Source organism: Grammomys surdaster, unplaced genomic scaffold, assembly GCF_004785775.1.
Source record: "Grammomys surdaster isolate TR1022 unplaced genomic scaffold, NIH_TR_1.0 133, whole genome shotgun sequence".
Taxonomy (NCBI): Eukaryota; Metazoa; Chordata; class Mammalia; order Rodentia; family Muridae; genus Grammomys; species Grammomys surdaster.
In genome coordinates, this window is record NW_021604591.1 from 3,972,441 (window position 1) to 3,983,241 (window position 10,801).

Genomic DNA, 10,801 nt, shown 5'->3' on the forward strand with positions numbered 1-10,801 from the left:
GAGAGAGAGAGAGAGAGAGAGAGAGAGAGAGAGAGAGAGAGAGAGAGACAGAGAGAGAAATAACCTCATTTGCTCTCTTCTTCCTATTGCAGATGCACTGTGACTAGACTTCTCAATTTTTTACCACTCTTCTTTTCCATCATGGTGGACTATATCTTCCAACTGTGAACCAAAATAAACCCTTCCTTAAGTTGGATCTTAGTAATGAGAAAAGTAATTAATCTACTCATACGTATATTTGCACTTTAATTCATTTATTGTGTGTAAGTGTTTTGGGGGCCATTAGTACCAAGTCAGAGGACCATCTGAGCGAGTGGATTCTCTGCTTTCCATGTCGTGAGGTCCTGGAGAGAGGGTAGTTGTGAAATCCAACTCAGACGTCAAGTTTAGCAGGGGGCACCTTTACTCACTGAGCCATCTTGCAGGAACAAAGAAATACTTCTGAAAACTCTGGTGCCTGCACTCATACTTACATATTTTTCCTAGTATTACATATATGCTCCTAGTAGTACAGATATGGATATTTGAGGAGTTGAAGCAACTGCTACAAATTCACTAGTGGGTCCAGGCCTAGGAATATTTCCATCCTTCTGAGGAAGAAACCCACACCTACACCTGTCCTAGCTCCGCCTACACCTGGGTTGGGTCTCTCTTCCTCGTCCCGCCTCCACTCAATTTTGACTGGTTATAGGAAGAAACCGGCTCTCCATTGGTTCCTTTGTGAGTGGGAGGAGTCGGGTTGTGTTTCATCTCACCGCTGCAGGCCGAGCTTGGCCGAGGGTACCCGAGAGGGGCCGAGGCCCGCGCTGTAGCGGTACTGAGTAGAGGCTGCCGGACGCGCCCCACCCGGCACCAGGCGGAGCCAGAGATGCTGGCCAGGGCCGAGCGGCCCCGCCCGGGCCTCCGGCCGCCTCCGGTCTCTCCCTTCCCGCCGCCGCCGCCGCCGCCGCTGCTACTGCTGCTGCTGGCGATGCTGAGCGCCCCGGTGTGCGGCCGCGTCCCCCGCTCGGTGCCCAGAACCTCGCTGCCCATCTCCGGTAAGATGCAGGGACCCTTGTCCTCAGCTCTTTGCACGGTGCCCTGCCCTTGCCAGCAGGTGCCCACACCCACCTGCCCTGCTAAGCCCAGTGACAGCATCTAGGGCCCCTCTGCATGGTGCACACCCCTCTGGGACCAAAGCTGAGACCTCTACCCTGTACCTTTCCATCTCATCTCATCCCACCCCACCCCACTCCATCCCACCTGTCCCACCCCCAACCTGGCCTCGCACCTCAGCTCCTAAGACACAGCCAGGGTGCTCCCGAAGCCCCCCTTTTTCAGCAGGATGCAGCCCTTCACCCTGCAGACCTGGATACTGAGGCCCAGGGAGGGCCTGGGGATTGCCCAAGGTTGTCCATTTCAGTCCTTTATTCCTCTGTTGCCCGCACATACACCTACACTCATCACTTCGTTTCCAAGCCATGCTATTCCCTATCTTCTCTCTCTTTCAGTCTAATGGATCAAGACCCACTTTGATCTCTAGCCCAGAATTTCCGTGTGTTTTCAGCTTCATTTCCCCGTCATCCTTACAAATGCCCTCCCACCACCATCCAGACCTGTATCCCTCCAGCCCACTTTCCCTGCAGCCGACATCTATCCTTCCCATCCTCCGCTATCAACTCTCTCTTTAACTTTAATTTCCCGAATGTTCGCTGCTCCCTCTGCCCATTCCCTACTTTGAATGCTAGAAAACACTTCAATGAGCCAATTCAAAGTTCTTCACACAAAACAAAGGAGGGGGCTGGAGAGATGGTTCAGTTGTTAAGAGCACTTGGCTGCTTTTCCAGATCTGAGTTCTGTTCCCAGTACCTATGTCGGTAGCTTACAACCACATGCAATTTCGATTCTGTGGATATATATATATATATATATATATATATATATATATATATATATATAAACAAAACCTAAAAATTATGTATTAAAAAACAGGATAGGGGTTATGTTCTTTATGAAGACATGGAATGAGCCAGGAGTGCTATAAGGCATAAATGGTGTTTACAGTTTAAATACTCTTTGCTGACGTGGACATGAGTGTGGCACAGTGTTCTCTTCTCAGTAGGTACAAATGAAGCCACAACTCAGAACTGAGTCACAGTCACGTAAAGCTTATGCTTAGGCCAAATGACATCTGTGGATGCTGTGAGTCCAGAAGGCAAAGCTGAGGCTTGAACCTCTGGACTTTCAGTTTGTGCTGAATCCATATGTCACAAAGAGAGTTACAGATGCCAGTTTTCACTGATATCCAGGGATCCAGAGAGGCCTAGATGGCAAGGCAAAGCAGAGTAGGTAACACACATGGCTTAGTTCTCCAGAACTAGAGATTCACACAAAGTTATTGTAAACTTTAAATAGTTAAGTTTTTTTTTTTTTTCTTTTTCGAGACAGGGTTTCTCTGTGTAGCCCTGGCTGTCCTGGAACTCACTCTGTAGACCAGGCTGGCAATAGTTAAGTTTTTGGATGCGGATAATGAGTTTAGTCTGAGTCTAGATGGAATGTGTGCTAAGGAAGGAAGGAAGGAAGGGAGGGAGGGAGGGAGGGAGGGAGGGAGGGAGAGAGGGAAGGAAGGAAGGAAGGAAGGAAGGATGTGTCTGTGAGATGGTGGCATGTCCACTTGTTACCTCACATAATTCTCCCAACACCCTGCGAGGAAGAGGAGGCAGAGGCTCTCAGAGTGCACATAGCTGGTTAGGGAAAGAGCCATGCTTGAGTCCAGGCTAGTCTATTTCCGAAACACATATCTGTCCATCCATTATAGCCTCAGGTTTAATGGGCAAGGGGAAGTCAAGAGTGTAGGGTGAGACAGGAAGTGGACTCCAAATGTGTTAGTAAAATAGTGCCTGCTGTGGCGATACACACCTTTTAATCCTAGCTGTCAGGAAGCTGAGGTTTTTGAGTTCAAGACCAGCTTGGGTTACATAATGATAGTCTATCTCAAAAAAAAAAGTAAGAAAGAAAGAAAGAAAGGAAGAAAGAAAGAAAGAAAAAGCGAAAGAGGCACATCCAGAAAGTACTTATACTCTCTCTGTAGGTACTTTAAAGTACATATCACATTGCTATGAGTAGAAGTGACAGATTTAATATTTGTTCAATTGTTTTTATAGTGTTCTTTTTATAGAAAAAGCATGTCTGACTGGGTCGTGTGCCTTCTCAGTTATCTTCCACTGGGGGGACAGGAAGATGGTTGGCTTGTGGAAGTTCTGTTTTTCCTCTTGTTGGCTACCAAATAAATAGTCCTTGAAAGACAACAGAAATCACCCCTTTTGGGGACCCGGTGTTTCCGACAGGATGGCTGATGTCACTCTTCTCTCCCCTTCTCTTCCTGCCAGAGGCTGACTCCTGTCTCACCCGGTTTTCGGCCCCTCATACGTACAATTACTCTGCTCTCCTTGTGGATCCTGCATCTCACACACTTTACGTCGGTGCGCGGGACAGCATCTTTGCTTTAACCCTGCCCTTCTCTGGGGAACGACCCCGAAGGGTGAGAGATGACAGTGGGGGTAACCCAGAGCCTGTAGCATACATTTCAATCCATCATCTTGAGGGATGTAGGTGTGAGAGTTTCATAATAACTAAAGATGTAATGGAGCAGAAGGGGAGAGAGAGAGAGAGAGAGAGAGAGAGAGAGAGAGAGAGAGAGAGAGAGAGAGAGAGAGCGAGCCTGCAGTAGTGTGAGTTACTTGGGGGTGGTGGGTGGTGGGAAGGGTTTTCTGTGAGTGACTGTGGTGGGTATCGGTAAGAGCATCACTGTATGGAGTAGAGGCCTGGGCAGAGGATACCCTCACAAGGTGTAAAACCCTTGTCTACCAGTAAGGGAGGAGATCATGGGAAGGGGGTTTTCTTACCTGTGTCTGCTGTGAGGGGGAGACGTGATGAGGGATGCTCTGAGGGAGGCATAAAGATGGCAGAAGGGCTCAGTGGCATGTTTCAAGGGCAGTGGGCAGTGGTATCACTAGTATGGTGGGTTTCAGAGATAGGGAGTTTGGAAGTTGATTTCACCGTGTATTAGTAAGAACTGTAGTATACTGTGGCACAGTGCACAGAATTGTAAATGTGTCCTGATGGAAACTCGGAACAGCATAGTCAGTCATAAAGTCATAACTTCTGATATATTCTATTTCCTTAAATGTGGTTTGGGGTTGAGTGTTTACTCAGTGGGTGACGTGCTTGCCTGGCACGGACAAATCCCTGCATGTGCTCTCCAGCACCACATAAAGTCTGTTGTAGAGGTATATGCCTGTGATCCCAGAACTGAGGAGGAGAGGACAAGGTGATCAGATGTTCAAGGCCATCCTCCGCCCTATAACCAGTCTGAGGACAGCCTGGGATGCCTTGAGACCCTGTCTCAAAGTAAAAATGTGGTTTTGATCTCACAGTTGATTTTGTTACTCATTAGCTGGTGGGAGACTTCCAGTTGGAAAGGAAGTGTAGAGAGTGGGGAATCTTAGAAGTTTCCAGATTGTTGAAGTTTGTAGAACTGTCTCTTTTCCCCTGGCCTCAGTGTGCAGGGGCGGGAGAGGAACCTGGGGAAATGAGTTCTTCTTCTTTCTCAGATCGACTGGATGGTGCCTGAGACTCACAGACAGAACTGTAGGAAGAAAGGCAAGAAAGAGGTAGGTGGAAGTCCACACGCTTTCTTGAGTGTCTGTGGAGATCTTGGCCCAGCCCCCAGCAGTGCTCCTATCCTGAAGGGTCCAGGCAAAGACTCTAACACCATCGCCCATACGTCCCCATATCATGGCTGCCTCTAACTATCTGTACCCACTGCTGTCCTTCCTCATCCCCACTGCTTCTGATTCTAACCATCTCTGACCCCCCCACCCCCAGGAAGAATGTCACAATTTTATCCAGATTCTCGCTATTGCCAACGCCTCTCATCTCCTCACGTGCGGCACCTTCGCTTTTGATCCGAAGTGCGGGGTTATTGTGAGTGACAGGGGCAGAGGGAGAGGGAGCCTGCAGCAGTGTGAGTTACTTGGGGGTGGTGGGTGGGAGGGTGGGAAGGGGCTTTTGGGGGTGACCATGTTGGGCATGGTTAAGACAACCACTATGTAGGATAAGTATTAGGAGGTAAAGGATGTCTTCATAGGGTAGGGCCTTTGTCTGCCTTCAGGGGAAGGCTACTGGAGTGGGGAAGGGGGGTTGTCTGTAGAGGGTAGATTATGCTAAGTGTAACAAGATGAAGAGAGATAGTGAGTGGGGTTAGGGTTGCTGGTTGGCCTCGGAACTGGACAAATCCAAGAGATGCTTCAGAAGCCATACACACATGCTTCTTTGTCCGGTAGGTGCTTCGGCCCAGCAGCTGGAGCCTGCTTCTTCATTAGAACAGCTCGGGTTCTCTTCTCCCATAGCATGCCTCATCATTTCTGTCATCCTCTGCCAGCCCCATCCTCTGCAGGGTGTGACTCTCATGACTTCTGATGTCACCACCCTGTAATGTGGTACCAGCTGGCTCTGTGCTCTGAATCTTTGGGGTGAGCCACCCTGTCAACCACATTTTTTTTTCTAGAGCTTGTTTATCGGTGAAAGCCTGTGGGATTTCCCACCCTCAAACCCAGGCAGGCTTGGCGTGGATATATTCTTAGTGATGTCTAGTCTAGTCACAACTACATGTTTGGAACTCTGACCTTTCGCTGTGAATTGTACAGTGGTCACCACTGGTCTTCTGGCAGCAGACTTGTGACTGATTTCTGGGGTGAGTCAGAAAGGCTACGTCCTTTGCACACAGCGGTGTCCACCATGTTTCTTTCTTGGCTTTGATCCTGAACTACAGATATTGACTAGACTGTTCTGCAGTCTGCACTAATACAGTGATCCATTTGGGCCTAGATAGTGTGTATCCCTCAAACCCTCTCTTCTACAGCATCCTCCTGTCTCGGGTTTAGGATGGATGCAGGCAGTCCTCATGGCTTTCCTCAGGTTTAGTTGGGCTTGTTGCATTCTTTCCACATGCTCTTTACAAAAGTCTGGATAAGTTTATTCATTCTGGATAGTACTTGGAACCCTCTGAATCCTATCAACCCGTACTGAGGATTTAGTTCTCTATAGTTGCCATCAGGCCCACAAAGTAGTAGGGCTGTTTTTCCCAGTCTGCTCAGGCATACTCTGACCATCCCAGCTCATCTCCTTGGACTTTCCTTTCTTCCTTGGATCTCTGAGTTGCGACCCTAGTGGGTCCTCGCCAAAGTACCAAGATGGAATATATTCCGTGAATGCCTGCGCTGGTTGGAGTGTCTTGGGCCCCTATCTATTCTTGAGAGATTTAGGTAATGAAGAGTGTGGCCAGGGTTCTGTGTCCCACCAGTTCATTTCATCTGCAGCGTTTTCTCTGAAGCCTTTTATCTAACAGACTCATGAACCGAGGGGCCGTTCTCTGGAGGGAGAAGATTAGCTCTAATAGCCTGCCAGGATCCACTGTGAGCTTGCTCTTGCTCTGTGGACCCTTTGGACATCCTCCTCTGCTTTTACTCTCTTACTCTGTTTGGTTATGTTCCTGCTTTCCATTAGTGCTGAAGCACCCTGAGTAATGAGGCTGAGGCTGTGGATAACTGTTCCCTGACATCTTTGATCTAGACACAACTCAGTGTGTGATGACTGTGGAGAAATGAAGGACCTTATGAAACCCTGGAGCTAACGGTTTTAGCAAGAGAGCTGTCTTTCAGTGCCAGCTTCCATCACACATGATTTGTTGAGGGAATTCCAGGCATTAAAAGAGAAAAATACTAGGCTTCAATACTGACCAGAGAAGCAATGGCCACTCACTCTGTTGCAGGCTTAGGTACCTTATATTCACAATTAATTTTATCACCATATCATGTTATTCAGGTATGATTTATTTCTATTTTATATGCAAGAAAAGAGAAATTAGATATTATGGCTAATATTATGTAGCTAGAAGGGAAGAAACAGAGCCAATATTTGAACTTCGGTTGGTCTAGATATGTTCTATAATATAACCCTGTCTGTATGGCCAGCCTGCAACCTAAGGGGCTTCGTCTGACTTTGATCTCTTATAGCATTTGACATGATTCAGTCATCTTGGAGAATCCTGTTGTTGTTGTTTTTCTATCTGGGAGAGGAAACACCTTCTGTTTATTTTTCTCGGGTAAGGCCAAAGGACCAACTCCAGCTTCACTGCTCAGGAGAGCCTTCCTATCCATCCCCAGATTTCACCTTTAGGGACTTGCCTTCACCAGAGTTGACAGTGAGATTGTCTACTGACATGGTGATGTAATGAAGAATCTCTGCATACAGATAGAGAAAACCAGTGAGACCATCTTCCATTTTCATACCCTAGTTCAAGGTCATTTTAATAGTCAGAACCTATTTGATAACCAGAGGATAATCTGAACCTATTTCTCAAAGGTTAGAAGATTAGATGATATGGTTATGCCATAGGGAAAACTGGGAGGGAGCTAGTCTTGATATAAGAAACTGGCAGGTAAGTATTGTGAGAAAGCCCAGCAGTCGATGGAATATGGACTCATTGGAGGGCATCAGTCTCAGAGAGTTGGGCCAGTGGTTTACATAGAAAGACTGGAAATATAAGAATGAATGGGATGTTTGAGGACATGTTAGAAAGACCATAGATAGAGCCTAAGGATAAACATGGTGGAGCTAGCAAAAGAAGGAGCTAGAGAAACAAATATCAGATTGGAGGAAAGACTCCAGGAAGAGAGTTTTCAGAGCCAAGGAGTGGGATATTTCAAGGAAATGAATTGAACATGCCCATCGATACACAGAGATTGAAGTGAATAGGGATCAGGAAAAGGCCCATCTTGGGTCTTTGGTGAAATGGAAGGGAACAGTTTTAGGCACAGGGATGGGAAAACAGTTTGGTTTCTGGAACAATAGGTACTTTGTTTGGACAGAACAAAGATCATATTGAGAGGTAGTAAGAAAGAAGTAGGTTGGGTTAGAGTTTGTACCACATGGGCAATGGTGGGCCGTGTGTGTGTGTGTGTGTGTGTGTGTGTGTGTGTGTGTGTGTGTGCGCGTGCGTGCATGAGAGAGAGAGAGAGAGAGAGAGAGAGAGAGAGAGAGAGAGAGAGAGAGAGAGATATTCTGGAAGATTAAGTATGGCAGTAAATTGGGGGTGCTAGGAGTAGCTCGGTTGGAAGAGAAGTGCAGCCACAGTAGGTGCTAACTGAACTTCAAGGTTGCCTGAGCACCTTGGTAGTCACAAAAACCACCATCCTTCTCCTCGGGCAAGGATGTTCTATCTGTCACACATGTGGAGTGCTGTCCTTCTTTGGGGGTCTTTCATTCCAAAACACTCTTTTGATCCAATCTCTCCTTTTGGAGAAGCCAACAGATCACCCCTCATCTTCCCAGGCCTTCTTTAAGAATTGTCTTAGTGGATCAAACCTTGTTTGCCATCTGCTGCAAAGAGAGGAGTGACAGGCATAGTCCAGTAACAGCATTAGGCTCAAGGGACACATTGTTACTTACCACCCCTAACTGTCATCAGAACAATGAAGCTAGAGCCACAGTGGAGGTCTGTTTGTGAGCTAGAGACAGCATGCCTGGCATATCCATGTTGTAACTTTGATTTGAAACCAACTGCAGTAATGTTCCTTTGAGTCATAGCATGAAAGCATCCTTCATTTCCACTTTTAGATATTGTCTTGAGACTCTCTTAGTGCTGTACGCTAAAGTCACTTGTGACTGACCCTGGTGGAGCTCTTATGTCTGCCACCTCCCACCCTCTGGAGGACCCTGGAAGAAGAAGAAATACATATCTCTCAATCTCTTAGAACATGATCTAAGACTTAGTCCTTCTTCACTGACTTCAGTTTCCTTCTCTGCTTGGATGTGGAACCCTGGCCTTCCCCTCTATCCTTGGGTGGGAACTGAGGGAGAGTGACTCTCTGTTCAAGACCCTGGGCTTCAGCTGGTCCCCATAGACTTACGGCTTTCTTTGCCCTTCCTCAGAGTGCTGGCCCTCAAAAGGCTGTCTGCTTCCTTCCACCTCTTTGGCTGTAGCACATCTAGGCCATTACAGACTCCAGAATTTCAGAGGAAAGGTCTATGTCCAGCTTCATGGTATTTTCTAGGGCTATTCTAGGTATGCTTTCATAGGGAACTGTGGAGGACAGGTCTGGGGGCAAAGAGGAATAAACCAGAGAAAGAAATGAGTGGGTGGAGGAGCAGGAGTAAGGTGGATACGGAGACGGGAGTGGGGTGGATGGGATATGGGTGGAGATGGGCTTTTCCTTCATTTGATCCTATGTTTAATTCTCACTGTGAACCTTCTCCATAAATCCTAAACCACCTGCCCCCTCCCCTTCTGATCTGTAGGATGTGTCCAGTTTCCAGCAGGTTGAAAGACTTGAGAGTGGCCGGGGGAAATGTCCTTTTGAGCCAGCTCAACGGTCAGCAGCTGTAATGGCTGGTGAGTGGGGAGAGCCAAGAATCACTGATTCTTGCTCTAACGACGTCCTTCCCCACCCCTGCTGCTTGAATTTCTGTGTCTCTTCTTCCCTTGGGATTTCTACTGCACTCATGTCTCCTTTCAGCCTTTCCTGATGTCCCCGAGCGAGTGTGACTACCAAAATGTCTCCATAGGCTGCTATTTTCCCCAGGCTCCTCTGTAGAGACTGCAGCCTCTGCACCTCTAGTGTGATTGCTGCTTCTGTGGACCCCATATTTTTTCTCTCACAGCACCCACTCCCGTTTGCAGGAGGGATTGACTGCAGCATATATTGTAATACATTTGGAGAGAGGGGTTGACTGCAGCATATATTGTAATACATTTGGAGAGAGCATTAAAAAAAGACGTAATGTAGAATAGCACAGTCCCAATGACCTTTGTGTGACAACTGAGATGGTTGAGCGCTTTGTCTGATTCCGTAGCCATTTGCTACCTTGGCTGTTAAGCCCTTGAAATGTGACGACTGCAGGGAGGGAATGAGGGAATTTTAAATTGAGTTGGATTTAATTTAGGCAAAGTGGCCCCATGCTTCCCATAGCTATCACTTAATACACTTCTAGAATACCTCTACTTAGAAAACCACTGCCAGTATTTTAGGATGTTCCTTCTTAGCCTTTAAGATGTGTGTGCACACACCCATATACGTGTAAGCACACGTTGTTGGCCCTTTCTTACTTCTTCAGGGGAGTGGCTGTTTTTCAAATTATTCCGTTACCTTCTTTGAAGGAGCCACCTGCAGTTGCTCAGAGTGGACCCCGCTCAGAGTTCTCTTAGGGAATGACATTTGGCACAGGGAACAGATTGTTTTTGTCCTATATAACTCATATTTTAGGGGAGGGTACCTCATGTAGATAGACTTTCCGAATTCAGAGGAAAAACCAGTTGTTTCCTCATGGCAGTGCAGAAGAGCCACAAACAGAGTAGTAATCTTATGGGCGCACTGTAACATTTAAAGTATTTAATTTCTGACAGAAGTATAATTTTGAACTTTGTCATGTAACTTTATAGAACTGTCTATATAATCTTCAAATACTTTTTTTGTGGTTATTTTGAGACAAAGTCATGTGTAGCCCAGGCTAGCCCCAAACTCAATATGTAGCCAAAGGCAAGCCTGAACTCCTGATCCTCCTGCCTCCACCTTCAAAGGCTGGAATGCTAGGTTTGCGTCTTCGTTATGCAATGCTGGTGATGAAACCCAGACTTCGTGTGTGCTAGGCAAGCCCTCTGCAACTGAGCTTTACCCTCAGCTTTGTGAAGACATTTTAGAAAATCCCATTAGATATCTATCTATCTATCTATCTATCTATCTATCTATCTATCTATCTATCT

The 10,801-nt window shown here is 46.9% G+C and overlaps 1 protein-coding gene across 3 annotated transcripts in view; it reads left to right on the forward strand.

The window, feature by feature from the left end:
• Positions 1-728: 728 nt before the first annotated feature.
• The window catches only part of Sema4f (ssemaphorin 4F), a 27,526-nt gene continuing 17,453 nt past the window's right edge, over positions 729-10,801 (forward strand). The window contains exons 1-5 of one of the 3 annotated variants that reach the window (XM_028762406.1): positions 729-1,037; positions 3,369-3,520; positions 4,593-4,652; positions 4,867-4,965; positions 9,340-9,433. In XM_028762406.1, coding sequence (XP_028618239.1) covers positions 869-1,037; positions 3,369-3,520; positions 4,593-4,652; positions 4,867-4,965; positions 9,340-9,433 — 574 coding nt within the window. In that variant the 5' untranslated portion in view covers positions 729-868. Of the gene's footprint in view, positions 1,038-3,368; positions 3,521-4,592; positions 4,653-4,866; positions 4,966-8,150; positions 9,107-9,339; positions 9,434-10,801 lie in introns of those variants that run through there. The other 2 variants (XM_028762408.1, XM_028762407.1) reach the window with 2 other exon arrangements.